The sequence below is a fragment of the Gambusia affinis genome, linkage group LG01, assembly GCF_019740435.1.
Source record: "Gambusia affinis linkage group LG01, SWU_Gaff_1.0, whole genome shotgun sequence".
NCBI classification, from domain to species: domain Eukaryota; kingdom Metazoa; phylum Chordata; class Actinopteri; order Cyprinodontiformes; family Poeciliidae; genus Gambusia; species Gambusia affinis.
This window is the reverse complement of record NC_057868.1, coordinates 39,485,087-39,503,521: the sequence shown is the minus strand read 5'-3', so window position 1 is coordinate 39,503,521 and position 18,435 is coordinate 39,485,087. Positions and strand designations below refer to the sequence as shown.

At 39.3% G+C, this 18,435-nt stretch overlaps 1 protein-coding gene across 1 annotated transcript; it reads left to right on the top strand.

Annotated features, from left to right (window-relative positions):
* Positions 1 to 13,907: 13,907 nt before the first annotated feature.
* On the top strand, positions 13,908 to 18,139 carry npbwr2b (neuropeptides B/W receptor 2b). The gene is made up of 2 exons (XM_044125168.1): positions 13,908 to 13,969; positions 14,395 to 18,139. The coding sequence occupies exon 2, from the start codon at positions 15,069 to 15,071 to the stop codon at positions 16,065 to 16,067; it is 999 nt and encodes a 332-aa protein (XP_043981103.1). The 5' UTR covers positions 13,908 to 13,969; positions 14,395 to 15,068; the 3' UTR covers positions 16,068 to 18,139.
* Positions 18,140 to 18,435: the final 296 nt, after the last annotated feature.

Here is an 18,435-nt window from a genome sequence, read left to right as displayed (position 1 = left end):
GACTTTTTCCAAAAGAATAGAAAATACTGGACTGAAAACCTAAAGACACCAAACGCTAGTCATTTATTAAGACCTTTTATTTTCTACATCTGCTGATGTAGATAAAAACACAACTAATTCACTACATAATTATTTAGCATTTTTAAGAGAATAAAAAGCAGCAAGAAGACAAGAAATAGGAAAGACCTGCAGCAAAAGACTTGGAATTGAACCCGGAACGATAGCATGAGGTTTATAGTCGCTGCTCATGGTGTGTGTAGGTGTGTGTGTGTGTGTGTGTGTGCTGTATGAACTGAGTCACCCAGCATCCCCACACTTTGTTTTGTTCTTGATGAAATTCCTGTTTTTTTCCCAGGTTGGATCTGTTTATTCCTGAGTTTCTCAGTCTTGTTAAAGGATTTAATGGAAGAAACATTTGGCCACTCTTAATCATAACAGTTTCTCTCCCAATCTGTTACTTCATTTACATTTTAATCTGATATTTAACATGATTTAGACTTCTCTACTTAACAATATCCTCCAATATACCTGCCAGGATGGTCTGTTTTTTGACATAGTTATTTTTAATGATTCTGGATTTGTTTTCATCTCCAGATTTTAACATGTTCCTGATCTCTGTTAATGTGTTGGTGTTTCCCTCGGCCCTGTCTCTGGGGCCGGCTCATTGAAAATGGATGAGATTTATGAGACCCATTTCTGATTCGCCTGTTTCCAGTGGCTCTGGTGGACGGATCACTGCGAGGAATTAGTTTGTGCACAAACCCGGCTGCAGTGGAGCAGCATATTTCATCATGAAAAGAATCTGTGAAATGAAAAGTGCTTTTACTTTGTGTGGACGTATATCAACACTAACTGCCTGGAAACAACAGTGATCTGATTTCAACATGTGGCTGTTTAAGATGTTAATTTTGCTCTGTTGGATTTACCAGATCACACTCAGATGTTTGTGCTGAATATTTTCTACTGTGTTTATGAAATTCAGTTTATGAAACGTTGCTTTCATAATATCCTGTCAGAAAAAACCCATCAGAAACTAATGTTAACTCATTAAGATTTAAAAGAAAATTGTTTGGATCAGCATGAAGTGGGGCTATAATGCTTACACTCAGTCAGTTAAATTTTTGTCTCAATGCCACAATAATTCAAATTTCCAATTACGCGGATGCACACAGTTGGAGGTAAACAAATGATCGCTACAGATTGGTAATTTGTGCTCAAAGTTCCCATCAGCTCATCGGTTATGTTTGAACACAGATGCCACTTGAGGCGAATACAGAAATATGCTAACATAACAGCTCAGGTTTCATCCAGGCAGTGACTGGCAGGAGTCTGCAGACCGACGTCCAACTGGCTGGTCTGCAGACTAAAAATAAAACTAACTATTGTTTGTCATCAAATTTGCATCCTGGTTTCAGTCGCCACAAAACAGCAGATATATTTTAGCATTACCCAAAAACAAACAGCGTAATCTCTTGTGGGGCTCAAAGACTTGGATAAATTTAAATGCTCCAAAAGTTCTACAGCACCTTCAAAGTTCTGGTCAGAAAGTGTCATAAACTCAACTTATTATGTAACACCAGTCATTTTACAGTCGTCCTCCCTTCCTACTGTTTCCCACATGACGGCTGGAGTGTTTAGCTAAATTAGCCCATCATCATTAGATGTGTTGCCAGGCAACTGGAGAGACGAGGCTAATCATCCTGACATGTTGGGGTGATGGAGATGCCACAGAGGTGGAGGGAGAAAACAAGGATGACCAAGAGGCCGTTCTTCTGCCAGGTCAAACTGAAACTGATCAGACGCACCGTCAGCTGCCTTCAAGGTCGTTTCAAACTTTTCCTGTTTTAAAAATCGGAGTCAAATTTACTGCATTTACAGGATGGAAAAACTGTTTTTTTATTTTTTTATTTCCATTTTGTTACCCGGAATCAGTTTGCATAATTTGAAAATTATAATTTTTTTGTACCTTGTTGAAAATAAAGAAATTATTTGAATTAATTTATTTTTCAAAAAGAAACTTGGCATGTGTTTGAAATGCTTTAAAAACATTTCTTCAGAAAGGTTCTGTGTTTCTCTGACCTGTCTACTATTGTAACTATTGTAATTTTTACTTTTGTCACACTTTTATCTCATCATTTGAAAAAAAATATGTAAAAAGAAGTTTTTGAAAGGAATTACTACTGCACACTGTTGTTGTTTGAAAAGTCAAAACTCCACACATTGTCTCTTTGTTTGCTGTCAAAATATTCCACACTCTTAACTTTTATTTTTCTGTGAGAAGAATCAAAGTAAAACATTTGCGAAATGTAGTTTTACCAAACATGCATCCATCTTTGGAGAAATGCCTCGTAGCATTTCATGAGTGGGAGACAGTTTCATTACGACGGTCGGCTTTGAACTGTCATAATGACAACACTTTAAGAAAAGGCCAAGCCTGTAATTCTTCACCACAGACTGCCAGTTGAGCTCTTTTAATGGAAAAAGTCAGAGAAAAATCAAAACTGGAAGCTGGAAATTAAGAGATTAGGTTTTACTTTAAATGTTTACTTTAAAAAAACCTTTTTCTACTCAGACTGATTGACGTCTTGTAAATGTAACCTCCCAAATCAACAAATCATGTAGAATAAAGTTGAGAGTTTCTTTCCAAGCACTTATCTAAAAACCTCCTGAGGGAGAAAAACATTAGTAAAAGTGATTCTTCATCTGGACGTTGCTGCGTTCAACAAGAAAAGAAGATTAACTGTTAAAACAAACCTTCACTCCAGATTCTTTCAGCACCAAACCTCACAGAGAAACGCAGAGAAAATGGTTGTACAGCTCCTCCAGAGCCACAAAACTACCAGGAGTTTTCTAAGGCGGTTATCAGTACTTGGTGTCTTACCTGTCACAGACAAATGTTTCCTCAAAGTGAGTTCACAGAAATGGAAAGTAATTACAAGAAAGAAAAATCAAACAGTATTAACCAGTCAGTGGTAAAGCAGATGGGCTGATAAGTTTCTCTGTTTTCTCAGCCACCTGTTTCCAGATCCCCCTGCTATACTTCAGTACTTCTGAAGCCAATTTTCATAATCCTCTGAGAAAAACTGGTGAAGAGATGAATATGAAGAGATCAGACAGACTGATTGAACAAACAGCCTCACCACTCACTCAGACAACCAGGAGCTTTTTCAGTTTGAGTCGTTTCCTTTCTGTCAGAGGATTACAGCTTAACTAGCTGACTCTTTTTCTGTTTCTCTGCAAACTCATTTTGACAAAAATGATCTAACAATAACTGCTTTACGGAGCCTCACTTAACAAATCTGAGGTATCCATTAAATCACCAGTCAGTTTCCTGTTGAGTGAGAAAAGTAAAAAGTTCCTGGTTACATATTAGAGCCTGAGTCACCTGAGGGAGGAACGATGGCTCCACTTCTACCCAATTAAAGAGCAGAGTTACACAGCACAACGGTGATAAGGCCTTTTATTAAAACAATACATTCACAAATAAAACAGGAAACAACTTTTATTTTAACGCCAAGAGGCAAAACAATGTTCTTACTGTGTTAAACAAGAAAATGTTTCAAAAGAAGCATTTAGAAATGACAGGCAGGAAGTTTAAAAGGATTTCTGTCAGTTTGCTTTTTGTTGTGAATGAAAGACATTGAGAGAAGAGAGTTTGATTATGAGGCAGAATGCTTTGTTATTCTCCCACTCACACCTTTCATGTGCACCAATTTATAATGAACATTCATTTAAGACGTTTCTGGTTTTGTTCCTTATCATGAAAGAAACGGGACAAATTGTTTTGCTCCATCAGGATTTTAAGAACAGACATAGTTAGACATTTGATTAAAATGAATTAAATCAGTTAATTTCTGTTTTTAAAAAATTAAAGCAGAAATTTCTGCTTTAAACATTATTTAATCAAAACTACAAATGGTAAATGATGGCATCCCATTAAAGTAAAAACAAGTGACTGACTGGCTGCATTTCCATTAAACATAAAATTAGGCAAATTGAAAAAACAAAAACAAGTTTAGCAGTTTAGAAGAAACTCTTGCTTTTCAGTGAAATGTTTTTGTGTTAGGATGAGGTGGATCTTTGGTCGTCCACCTTTCTCACATTACATGAGTCACTGGACCAAGTGCAGCCAGTAGGTGGGGTTGCAACATTCATAAAATATTGCTATGAATTCAAACATGTTGAATTATTGCTCTTCTGTAAAATTTCCCCAAAACACCACAGATAGCCGCTCCCAAACGTAAGGGGGCTGTTGCCCCGACACCTGAATAAGATGCCGACGTCTCCTCTGATTGGCTTAGAGATGATGAGCGCTAGCACCATGGCTAGGTTATGAATATATATCTTGTAACTATTTACATCTGTTGCTCTCATAATTTTAATGATTTATCGTGTGAACAAGATTATTCACCTTATTTGATGCAAACAGTGCAATTATAAAATACAATTTTTCTTTTACATTAGCAGGAATTAGACAAAGAAACAGCTGCAGAAACCTCTACAGGCGGGTCTTTAACCGGTTCTGCCTCAGTCCGGCCGGATTCGTCGCCATTTCCTCGTTTTTCTCAACAGCTTCGTGGGAACAAGACGCTCCAAGCCCATCGATTTGATTGACAGCAGACTGCATTCGTTGATCGACCGCTGACTTGCATCACCGCATGAGCGAAGGCCAAACCTTTCAAACTCCAAACAACAGCATCCCAAGCAGCAAAGCGGATCGTTGGCCAGGCCGTCTGCAGTTGGAGCCACTGAGTGTGGAGGAGCATCAGGAGCAAAGGTCAACACATCTCCACAATGTGTCATCATCATAGTATCAGGGTCATTCCTGAGTTCAGATGTCAGTATAATTTTTAACTTCTCATCTTTTTGAAAAATCAACTAAATGACTCATTTACTGTTTGAATATAACAGCAGATGCTCAGTCTGACAGCTTAAAACCTCAACATGTTTATAATCTACTGTAGGTGTGTCACATTGTCTCTGCCTGACTGATAAACCTGATGCCACCAAGACATAAAGCATTTTTACCAGGTGATTAGCATCGTATCCACAGGCCCACAGAAACATCCAGAATGATTTATTGGTCAGTAAAGTGCTTACAAGTTCACTGTAAGAGTGGTTATGATGCTTCAAATTGTTGTCATAACAACATATTTACTTGCTCTTGAACCAATTAAGGGAAATTAAATTAGTTGAAATGTTTGTTAAAGTGCACTAACCTTTAAATGACCTCCTCTATTCTACTCAGCAACCGGTTGGAAAACTGTTTCACATTAATGTACAGAATGTAAAATGGAAATGAGAGTTTTATGTCTGTACTTGAGAAACAGTTTCATTTTATAGTAACATTAATAACTAAAAAAACTATCCAAAAATGCAATTGTTGAATATTTTTCTCAAATGTTTTGTCATTTTATTACAAGATTTTCTTGAACATAACACAAAAATAATATGCTAAGTTTACAAAACAATTAAATAAAAGAGTATATAATGTTTTCTATCAAACAAAACCCAGATGACTGTTTAAAGTCTCAGTCTTTGCTGTAAACTCCTGACGTGAAAAAGGAAAGTCCCTTTAAAGCAATTCCTCATGTGTTTGTTGATAAGGTTAGAAATAAAAGCTCTTTTATCAGGAATAAACGTCCTGGCTCACTGTGACCGGCTGGAACCTCTGCTTCAGGAGTACGTTCCTGTTTTCAAGAGCAAGTTAAGAGGTAACAGCAGCCTTGAGTCCTTTAGCTGCTTTATCCAGGAGAAAAACAAAGCTAAACTCACTGCTTCTGAGCTACGTGTAAAATTTAAGTCATGATAAACACAATTTGTCACAGCAAGAGACACTAAAAACTGGAGTTTCATCTGTAGAAGGAATAGAAACATGTTGGTAACAAAACCTCAGCTGTCAGAGCTTACACAGGAAACAGGAATAAGTATGACTTCTTTGGAAAAAACACCCAACTGGAAACGGGTACTGGAAGAAATCTATGATTGGAGAGTAGTAGGAAAAAAAAGTAACAAAGGATGGTGAGTCTAACCCTAAAGCAGCAGATGTACACACATAACTCAGGATAAGCTAAGCAACTCTAATCATAAGCTTTATGAAAACAGAAAGTTTTTAAGCTAATAATATATGTAGACAGGGTGTCTGCCTAAAGGACAAAAACCAGGACAAGAAGGGTGAAAACCAGAACGCTGATAACTAAAATATTGAACCTACTGTTCAATGAAACTCTAGGAAACACCAGTAGACCTGCAGTCTGTTGGAAACATCTGAACATTGAAGTTGATTATTATCAGCTTTATGTGAAAGAGACAATCTTAAATCCTATCTTGGATTTAAAAATAGAAGAAATATGAGTTCTCGTTCCAAACCTTATTGCTCTCACTGCACTGCATCACAAAACGGAAAGTTTTTTAACTAAATTTGTTGCAAGTTCTTGACAGTAAAAGTCCAGCCATGAGGTAACAACTGCATGGTCTAGTTTAGAAACGCAACTAGAAGCAACTTTGATTATAAATGTAGTCATTTTCTGTTGACACTTTGCTGGTATGTTGATGTTACTGAACAGAAGCGTGAAGTCTCAAGTCTTATTTATGCAAAGCTTCCAGATTATTATGATCTATTTTCAGTTTTATGTGGAGACAAAAGTTTGATGTGTGTTTGTTTAGCAACGGGATCTGCTGTGGTGTGTGAGTGTGTCACTGTGAGTCACCGATCAGAGGACGGTCTATTATTTTATAAGGGTTTTATTGTCCTATCAGGCTTTTAGAAGCCACTTCCTTCTAGATTTACAGGTTTTGGATGAATTTGAACATGTTCTGCTGTATTTACAGCAGTACATCGAAGCTGAGAGAGATTGTTGGCTGCAGCCCTGCAGAGCGTGATTCAGCAGGCTGGCCCATGTCAGAACATTTATGTTCCCTGGAAGTCTTAATGTGCGCTCGCGGATTAGAGACAGGGTTTTACTGGCAGCCAGCAGGATATGTTCTTTAGAGCTTTAACAATATTAAAGTAGAGGGCGTGCTGCGGTGGCGTAGAGGGTAGCGCAACCCACGTTTGGAGGCCTTGAGTCCTCGACGGGGCCGTCGCGGGCTCGATTCCCGGACCCGACGACATTTGCCGCATGTCTTCCCCTCTCTACTTCCTCCTTTCCTGTCAGCCTACTGTCATATAAGGGACACTAGAGCCCACAAAAGACCCCCTGGTGGGGAAAAAAAAACCCAACAATATTAAAGTAGAAAAACTCTCCTTTCCTTCCCGTAAAATGGAATCAGTTGAAAATATTGTTTTGTATCTAAAGTGTCTCCTGCCACAGATATTTCAGAGGTTTAAATGAGAATTAATTTGGAGCTGGACATTACTTTGGTTTTTACAGCTAATAAAAAGGATTTCCTTTCTGTTTCTGTGACTGTGGGTTGGGTTTTGATATATTGTTGTGGCACTATAGTGGGCAGTAACCAGACAGAGAAACCGACAACTGCATCCTCTAAATGATCCTTTAACAGCAGACTGAAACTGACCTGGCCCCTCGTGTTTTCCATTAGGTAAGACTTTGAGTTTTGTGTGTTTAAATGGGAATCAGACAACATCTAAATAGGTTTTATTTCCATACAAACCAGTACAATGGAAACACGTCTCATTGTAATGCAAATCAAAATACTCAGAGGAAAATGAATAACTTTCTCCCTTCTACAAAGAGTGACAGAAAATGATTATATTAGCTATTTCAAAAATAGATGTGCCCATTTTTATCAGATATTTATATTAAACTAGTATTTATTGTTTATTTAGAGTTCCTGGGAACTGATTACCAACAGGAGCAGTTTAACGAGACCTAAACTAAATGCGTGCACTGCAGAATAAATCCAGTCTATCACTTATTCTGTTGAGAGTGCAGAAACAATACGGCGCTCCCAATAGAGAGCTATAATCAATTTTGCTTGCATGTTGAAATTGATCGCTCTTTGTTTGTTGTTGGTATTGAACTGACCCCTTGAAAGATAAGGCAATTGTATTCTTACCTTGTTCACACTCAGACCCAAACAGTCGGGGTCCATCTGTCACATGACCAGCCATCCATCAGCGGCGGCCGACAGGCTTTCAAGGCTAATGCTAATTCTTCCCAGTGGTTAAACAGTCAACACATTTCACTTTGAAACAACACTTTTAACTTCTGAAGTACATTTACAGTCTATGAAGCAGAAATGTTCAACAACTGCTGTTCAAATGTTTGTACACGACCTTAAATTATTACTAAGTGTTGCATTTTACAGGTTTTCAATTGATTATCACATCATGTAGAATCATTATAGTATAATAACTCACACATCCTCTCCCACTGCACCACTCCAGTGTTATCCACGTACTTTTTTTAAACCACAGGTTTGTAGCAAACAATGTTCTCTTCGAGTTTCTGTGGGACTTTAACAATCGACTCTCACCATCTAGATTTCAGAACATATCTAAAATACTAAAAAGAAAACAGATCGGAAGCTGACTTACCCAACCACAACTGTCGTTGACACGGTATTGGCTGGTGTTTACATAGCAGTCAGTCTGGAAGTAGCATTTACTTTCCTTGGTCGTGATTGGCTGTAACCTCAAGAGCAGAAATAGAAATATGGAAGATTGTAGTTTCTGCAGTCGTGCTAAGATGGTTTCCACTGTGAGCTTTAATGCACGTTAAACTATATTTGGTGTTTGAATAATATAAACCGACTCCATGTTTGAACTTTTCTTTTCTGAGGTGGGATGGCTAAAGCAAACAACTTCAGTGTTTTTAAAAAAAGAGGAATTGGGCAACATATCTGAGTTAAAGGTGGATTTTCTTTTGTTGGCACATAAAGACAAACGTCCCTAACAAGTTGAAGAGACGTAACTCTCAGGCAGGAGTTCATCTGGGTATTTAACCATTCTTCTTTGAAGAACTGGTACAGTTCATTTGAATATTTAGGTTTAATTAGACTTTAAAAAAACCTAAACATTCTCTAGCAAAAACCATTTTTGATTTGTCACTGTGACTATTGTCTGTTGGAAAACCCAGTAAGGTCCTATTTTTAGAATGACTTCCTGATAATTATCATTAACTCAGGACTCTGCTCAGCTCTGTGGGGACAAGAGGCAGGTTGGAATGTGAAGAGAATAATTCAGTCTGTCTAACCTGCAGCTCTGGAGCAGCAGACAGGAAGCTGCAGCTGCAGCGACAACAGAGACGGCAAACATATTTTCCTTTGTGAGCAACACAGACACTGAAATACCTCACAGAAATCCAAACTAAAACGGGATGAACAAACACAGACAGGCAGATATCAGAATACTTATCAAAGATGGAGGGCGAGGTTTGGAGTGTGGCCTAGATTTTAGAAAAACTGTACAGAAGAAATAAGAAACAGAATTAAAATCACACGTGAATAAATTTGTTCCCACGATAAGTCGTTACAAAACATGATGTGCCTTCATCCTCCAACTACTTCCTGTCTTCTTCTTCTTTGTGGTTTATGCCAGTGGTAAAATCCGATTGTTGATCATGTGACTTCTGTGATGTGAAAACAGTTTTTCCATTGAAGGTTTGCGAAATAAACAAATAAAAAAAAATAATCTCATTCTAGTGCCAAAATGTTTTATCAAAAAATGAGAGTTTTTTTCAAAATTGTTGTGTTTGTATAATTTCTTTTTGACATGTCAGAACGCTCACTCACTGACGATCCAGACATCAAGCTTTTGGAATCCAACATGGAAATGTAAAACTTTAAAATATGGTCTGTGCCAGGAAACCAACCATTACGAAAGAGCTCTACAGATTGAGCCGGCCAGATTGATAACAGAAACCTGTTGATGGCTTCAGAGAATCCATGTTTTCTCTGCTATTTGAAATATCAATGACTATTTGGGGGTATATTTATCCTTTTCTGCTTGCATGGGTAATTCAGACTCCATTGGGATTAACTAAGACCAGAACAAATAATGCATTTTTTTCAGAACGTTGCACTAAATCATTTGTATGGTGTGAAGATTCCTCCACCACCTCACAGGAAGCTTCGTTTTCCTGCAGCTCTTTCTCCAGCCTCACTCCTCTTTCCACAGCAGTCCCGTTTGAGAAACTTTCAGTGAAGAGCCGTAATCATCTTCTGAAACATAAATGATTCGACTTGATTTGATTGAGCCGCGATGCTTCAGAGGCAACAACACTCCTCATTAAAGGATGCATTAGACGTGAGAAAGATGCCATAATGTATTGAGTCACTGGTGCTTGAAAGACTCAGCTCTGTTTTCACATGCATCTGCATATTTCTGAGATAATTTTATCGATGGAAACATGAATTCGAACTATTCCCTGACAGTTTTCTTGTAATTACTTTGATTAATTTAACTGGAAGAACAACTAAAGTCACACAGATGTGATGAATAAATATCTACTGTTAGAACGTTTGAGTTATGGTGTATGAAGGATTTTCCAGCAGTGCAGGTGTGCATGTATATATATAGTCCGGTGTTTGTCATCCAGTGTGACTTTGCTTTGGGCAGGTTTGGACTTGCAAAGCTCCCAGTTGTCCTCCATCGATCCATCGATCATTGTGTCACTGCATCGTTGTCTGGGGCAGATCGCTCAGCACAGAGGTGATTAGATTGATTCTGACCATGTCTTGCAGTTTGAAGTGATCATTAAACCAATTTGTGGGTAGATTTCTTGCTGCCTAGGAGAAAATATCATAACTTTTTAGTCACATTCATTCGTGACTTCCAGAAAAGTGCTTCACTTTGGACTTCTTCCTTTATGTATCCAATATGGGGTGGCAGGGTTAACAGGTTCGCAAGGGAAACCCAGAAATCCTCATTAGCTGCGTCTCCATTGACCATGTAATTGTATAATTTGAAAGTAAATTGATGGAAAATTTTTGATAAAAAATGTAGGTTTATTTTGCAAAATGAAATGGAAAACCATACTAGTGACAGGAACAACAGCAGGATGTTACCACTGGTGCAAACCACGAAGAAGAAGAAGAAGAAGAAGACAGGAAGCAGTTGGAGGATGATGTTTTTTAATGATTTATCATGTGAACAAACATATTCACATGAGATTTTAATTTCTTATTTGACTGAAATACAGCAATTGCAAAATTGTGTTTTTTCCCTTCACATTAGAGGAATATTGAGAAGGTTTTGTGACACTGTCCACTTCGATCTGGAGCAGCCTGAGGTGGAGCAAAGATTCCTCCTGCAGGTTTGATGAGCCTTAGTGTCTCCTGCTCAGGCGTTTGAATTACCTTCACAGCTTTGGTTCCACAGGCTGTTTGGAAAAAAAGGCAGGAAACTGAGAAAATGGCCTTGTTTTCAGTTTGGGTTTTCTAAGTTTTCAAAGATTCAGACAGACCTTACAGCTATTTATATGTGAACCCGTTCAAAAAAATAAAAAATTGAGAAGAATAACTATGAAGATTTTTGGAAGAACAAACAAGAAAAAGGCATTTTGTGCCAAACATATAATTCCACACCTTAGCATTGTTTATTTTTTTCTCACAAAAAGAAAACAGTCTTTTTTTCAGTAGGCTGAATTCTACTGTGAAGAAATCAGACAAATCAGACGACAGACAGGCGCCGCGCAGACATTTCATTTGTTTGCTGTTGGAAAACAACTTTTCTGTAAAGTTTGTGAAATGCTTATATTTTCTCTTTTGTTAAAAGCTGAACTGAGATTTAAACAAACCTTAGGATTGCTCAGACTGAAAGCTGAATTGTTTCTATATTTTAACTTTATAGCCACATTATTTTATTACATCTCCATAAATTTCACTGCAGTTTTAGAGGAAAGCTGCTTGGGCCAGAGAGAAGGAGCAACATTATCAATAAAAGGAGAACAAAATGCACTAAAACTTCACCCTGCAGTTGAAACGTTTAATTTTATTTATATGTGAAAAGAGCAATATCAATATTCTCTGCCTCTGGGGTGATAAAGGATTTTGTTCAGCAGAAATTTTACTGTTAGTGATATTACAGCAAATTAGCCAGTAACCTGTGCTTGCTAGCTTTTAAAAGTTCAACATCAACTTGAGTTTTTCTGGTTTACATTTCTGCCTGAAGTTTCTATTTCTGAGGACCAAAGAGGAAAAACATCCCAGAATCCTCCTGAACAAAACCAACTTCATCCTTAAATTTCAGGATGAAAACACACTGCAGATTCTGATTTATTTTCATTTATACCAAGTCACAATAAAAACACTGAAATAATATTTAACTCCACTGCTTCAACCACCAGAGGGTGAGAAGTACAAAACTTGTTGATCAAAAACATATCATGTACTGGTAAGACAACAAATAAACCAATAAATATTCAAATAAGACTCAAATTTTCCATATTGCATTTATTATATTATCTATTTGATATAATTAAGTAGTTGGCTAGGAAATATTAAACTCCTGTCTTTTAGTTAAAAGGATCCAACATGAAGAGACGTGAAAACTCCTGAAAACAAGAGAACCACAAAACATTTAGGAGAACTTCAGTGATTGATTTCAAACCTCTGCAGTAAAGGGTTGTTCGCTCTCAGCTCCTCTGGATCCCATCAGGAGTTTCATTACATGAAGGCTGTTGCTTGGACTGATGATGTGCATCCTGACGCAGTCAGCAGCATTAAAAAGCAACGCATCCTCAGGCACATTGCATGAGGGACATGAAGAAAACACTGATACCAAAGAGAAAATGAAGCGTTAACAGAACTCACTGTGGCCTCACACCGACTCCATTTCTGATGCAATTATTGGATATCAATACTGAACATCTTCCTAAACCGAGGGCCGAATTTAACAATCCTTCACCTGAAAGTATGAAGAAATTTAATCGTTTTATGGAATCTGTTTTTACTCTCATCACTGGTGAGCTCTGCAGTGCGATAGATTCACTGCAGCTAGATGCTACAAACTGCGGTTGCTCTTGATTTCCCTTAGGTCAGCAAAGCAGCATCAATACCATATTAAAGCTGAGCTTCAAGCTCCCTCCATCCGTTATTAAACATTAAATGTGGGGTCGGGTCATGGAGGCAGCAGCCTGAACAGAGAGCCCAGAATCACAAACTGTTCCCAGGTCAGAAACATCGTCCCTCCAGCATGTCCTGGGTGTCCTGGGTGGGACGAGACCAGAACCCCTGACCAGAGAGGAGGGCTGGGTTCAGGAGGCATCCGAACCAGAAACCACCTCAACTGGCTCCTCTCCATGTGGAGGAGCAGCTGCTGCTGGGGCTCCAATGAATCCTGAATAACAGTCTGTGTTGGTTGGTAACAAAGGCAGTTACCTGCAGTATTAGAAGGGAAACTCACCAGAAGCAGAATGTTCAGTTTCAGAAGTCAACACTTTTGGATCTCAAGTTCTTTCTTCTTTTTTCTAGAAAATTTCTGAGATTAATCTCAGATTTTCTGAAGGTTTTTTTCTTGCAGATCTTTTTACTTTTGGAGCTCAGAAATTTCTGTTTTGTCTAATAAATTTCTGAAATGATTTCACAATTTCTGAAAATTTTCCCACAAACATTTTTTATTCTGGAACTCAGAAATTTTGTTATTCTAGAAAATTTCTGAGATTAATCTTTTTTATTATTATTATTTGACAAAAATTCAGTTCTACATCTTTTCTGCCTACATCAGCCCTGACACGCCGTCCCACCGTGTGTGTCCTGAGGAATGGGGAGAATGATGAAGGAGAACAGATCAGTGCAGCTGCAGTTCTTCCAGTCAGAGGCTGAAACCGGCAGAAAAAGAAGAGAGAGAAAAACATTTTGACCTGCGCAGGACACCGTGGAGGCAGAGAGGTTCGGCCGGGAAGATGGAGCTCCACATGATTGACACGGGGATCTCGAAATGACGTCAGCCGGAGGCGCTGCCTCCCAGGAGCGCGTCGGCAGAGAGGGAGGGCGGCGCGGCGCGGCGGAGAGCGGAGCGCGCCTCCAGACCCGACAGAGGGACTCCACCGGTGGCTCACACAGGGTAAACTCACCTCCCTTTACTTCATCCGTTTAGTTTTACCTCATTCTCACACTTTTTTTTCCAAATAGGATGCAGCGACGTCCTTTATTAAACTTTAGAAATCCGACCTTCTCAACGAGGAGGTTTTTATTTGCATGATTTTTTCCTATTTGTATTTAACGGATATATTTAAGAAAGAAAACTTCATTTAGATAGATAATCATATGAAGCGTATTGAGGGAGAAATGGCGTGTTTTAATCGGGAAAGGTCATATTTAAAATATTCCGCACTCTGTCCTGATTTGTCCGGTTAAAATGTGGTTTTGGTTCAAATCTGTTCCTTTAAAATCTATTTCCACAGTTTGTCATCATGCTACTGACTCTAGTTAATTGTATCTCTCCCCATTTCTGGCAACTAATTCCTGTCCACATCTCCCTCCTGTTAGGTCACTCGATGCGCCACTCATGCGTAACGCACACTGGCCACCTCTCCAGAGCGCTTTACAAACAGAATGAAAACAGCATAAAACCGAACGGGAGCCGAGCTCTGCAGCTAAAAATATGATTTTTAGTGTCTGATTTCGAGGGAGGACAGAAACAGAGGAGGCTGGAGGACACCTGTCTCTAATCAGGACCAGAGAGACATCTCCTGTTACAGAAAGTCATTTTTCATTTTTTAAAATAACAAATAAAAGTGAAAATCAGGGGAATATGAAGACTAAATGGCTGTAAAGCAAACAACAATCGAAGTACTGTGTTAGGAGAGCTTTAGCACCAAGAGCCCTCAGCATTTCCATTTGAAGAGAAGTCCTCTGGAGTGAAGTCTGCATATTTTTAAAGTCAAGAGGAGGTAAGAGCACAAGTTGGATTCTGAGATGAAAAGATGTGAAATTGCTGCCAGTAAACTAAGCAGAGGATCACTTGTGATGAAATAAGCGCCGATCCTCCATCAGCCTGACCTTTTCTCCTGCTCTACAACTCATGCTTTTTTTGTTGACTGATGAGGGAAGATGTTAGAAACTGAGCTTCGATTCAACTCTACTTTTTAAAAATCTTTTTTCCTTTTAAAAATGCTACCTGTGAAAAAAACCTTGATCTGAACTCGTACATCCGTGGAAACATGATGGAAAACGTGACCCATCCCAGAGGAGAACTGCCGGTTTGCAACGACTCGGTGGACTCGTCGGGGAACAGCTCCGACCTGAACTGCATCATTCCGTACTTCGACGCCGACCTCTACATCATCCTGCCAATCATCTACTCTGTGATCTGCGCGGTGGGACTGACGGGCAACATGGCTGTCATATACGTCATCCTCAAAGCCCCGAAGATGAAAACGGTCACCAACATGTTCATCCTGAACTTGGCCATTGCAGATGACTTGTTCACCCTGGTGTTGCCGATCAGTATAGCTGACCATCTGCTGAACTACTGGCCGTTTGGCGAAGTTCTGTGCAAAGTCATCCTCAGCATTGACCACTACAACATATTCTCCAGCATCTACTTTCTGACGGTTATGAGCATTGATCGCTATCTGGTTGTCTGGGCAACGGTCAGTTCCAAGCGCATGCCGTACCGCACCTACAGAGCCGCCAAAATCATCTCGTTTTGCGTCTGGCTCCTCGTCATCTTCATCGTCATGCCCTTCACCGTTTTCGCCGGAGTCTACGTGAATCCACACGACGGCAGGAAGAGCTGCGTGCTGCTCCTGCCGATGCCGGAGGCTCTGTGGGTCAAAATGAGCCGGATCTACACGCTCATTCTGGGCTTCGCCATTCCAGTCTCAACCATCTGCATTTTGTACACCATGATGCTCTACAAGTTGCGGAACATGAGGCTGAACAGCAACGCCAAGGCTCTGGACAAGGCCAAGAAGAAGGTCACCATCATGGTCTTCATCGTGGTGGCCGTGTGCTTGTTCTGCTGGACGCCGTACCACCTGAGCACCATTGTGGTTCTGACAACGGACCTGAGCAGCACGCCCCTGGTGATCGGGATCTCCTACTTCATAACCAGCCTGAGCTACGCCAACTCCTGTCTCAACCCGTTCCTGTACGCCTTCCTGGACGACAGCTTCACAAAAGCTTTTAAAAAGATGATGGAATGCAGACCGGCCTGAATGTGGGAGACGTTGGACCTGACACTGAACTCTGCGCTGTCTTTTTTAAGGCTAGGAGGCAAAGAGTGGGGGTGTAATGATAACGATGGACTTTTGGTTTTTGTTGCTATTTAAAATTGCAGTAAATTTGTTGAAGCTGTCAGGATGTTATGAGACAGATAACCTGAAAAAATCTATCTCCTTCGCTGTCTCCCAGTGCTAGCTATGTTGAGTCTTAGTGTTGTCAATCATGCCCATGTGTGCACCACCCACTTACCTCCCCCTTGCTCTCTGTGTCGCCCTGTCAGCGCAGCCTGTCATGAATGCTAAGGCTAATTAGCATGGCTGCTGATGAGGGTTTTCCTGTTATGGCGAGTTGTTTCACCGCCATTAGCAAATTTAGCAGCACTACAAGAGGATGATTGACAACACTAAGACCCTCCTCCTGGCTCTGATTGGTTGTTTTTGGTGCATTTCTTCAGATGGCAGCAGCAGCTCAGGGAGGAGGAGAAGGATGTTGATCTTTTCACACTGTGTCTCTGCACAAAGTTTCATTTGGTAAAAAACAAGAAAAAAGTCGTTCTGGAATAACGAACAAAATTTCATTAGATAAATCGTAAGAAGCAGAGAGAACAAACATCTGTTATTCTTCATGAAAAGCTGTTTGGCTTCTCCACTTCTGTTATTCAAGATTATTCTAGAGGTAAACGTGGAAACAAATTAAGGAATTTGTCATTTCAGCGACACATTTCTCTGTTAAGACCAGTCACACTTTGCCCCGTGTAGCTTTTATGGAAGTTATCACACAGTGGGAAATATTGTATTAATAAGATAATGACAAAAGCATCAAGAAAGAAAACTCCATGTTATTTATGACTGTAAATGATGGATGCCAGAACTGGTCACCTGTACTGGACACTGTCTGCTCTAATGGGACTAAAGAAGAACTTTTAAGGGTCAAACGTGATCAGTCACAGTTGGAAGGTAGCATGATGAGAGTTTTATTTTCACAACTTTTGTGTTTGAATTACTTGATTGTATATGCAAAGAAACTGAATTTTGCTTTTCACAGAGCCGTGTTAGTGCAGATGCTAACATTCAGGTTTTGACTTTCAACAAATGGGATAAAAACAGGAAAAATTAGGAGAAAATAACTCAGCATTTCTAAAAGATCAGTGGATTTTCCCAGCGTGTGTGTGTGTGTGTGTGTGTGTGTGTTTATCCCTCATGTGAATTGTTTTTTGTAACTCAGAAATGCACCTTACCGACCTGGCAGCCGTACTGTAAGCCTAACATACAACAGGCATGGGGCAGGAGGGCTATTTCAACTTTTGTCTGTTTCTCTGCACAGATTGTTGTGTTGGTGAGCTTTTGCTGCCCCCTGTTGCTGACAGGTGGTATAACCTAAAATGCAGCGGAGCCATTTGTTGAGAAGCCTTTTGCCAAGTCAGTAGGTGCCATGTGTCTTTCTATTACCACTTCATTGCTAATATCATTAGTAACATCAGTAATACTATTAGTTATTACTCTAACACATCATTTATTTGGAGCCAGAGCTGTCTATACAGTTTGATGTACATAAGTAAATACCAGAATTAGAGTTTTAAGAAATAAAGGTAATTTAGTATCAGTTAAATCAGGGAGTGCCTGTAAAATCCCAGAATTGTCCAACAGAGTATGGAGACCAGGGCTCTGACTGCATCAACAAACGAATAAATACTGTAAATAGATTAGCCTTTTTTGTATTTATCTGTACAGAAGAATGTATAGTCATAGTATTATATAATTATAAAAATCCTAATGAAATATTCTGCTTAAAGTGGCGTCACATGAATGAAAACTTATCTGAGTTTGCAGTCATGAGTCATTATTTAATGCATACTGTAAGAAGAGTCACAGTGCATTATTTGAAATGTTTATGTTGGAGCTTTCTTTAGTTCCTAAACACTTAAGAAATATAACTTTATTTTCCCAGTTGCAATCATGTATTTTTGGATTTTGAATCATGTATTTTTTGGAATCATCAGAACTGCGCAGAAAGATTTGATTTTTATAATTCCAGTGTATAATAAAACAACATGCATAACACGTTGCTCATGAGAGTGGTTATTTTTCTGATGAGGATGAAGGTGTTTGGGTGATGTCACAGCGACCAGGTCGGAGGTCGCTGCGTTGTGTCACTGGAGGGTCACCGAGTGTGTTGCCACGGCAGCTTGTGGTGTCCAGGATGTACTGCTGTTGATAAATCCTCCCAGGAAATAAATCACCACCAGGTTTACCAGAAAGGATTAAGACACACTTCTGTTTCTTTGTTTAGTTACTGTCTTAATAACCGCAGTTCATCACCTTTAGAGACTTAAAGAGATTAAAGTAGAAGCACCAGCTGAAA

What these genes read in the sequence shown, in the direction of transcription:
- npbwr2b (XM_044125168.1), top strand. Translation starts at nt 15,069, where the DNA reads ATGATGGAAAACGTGACCCATCCCAGAGGAGAACTGCCGGTTTGCAAC.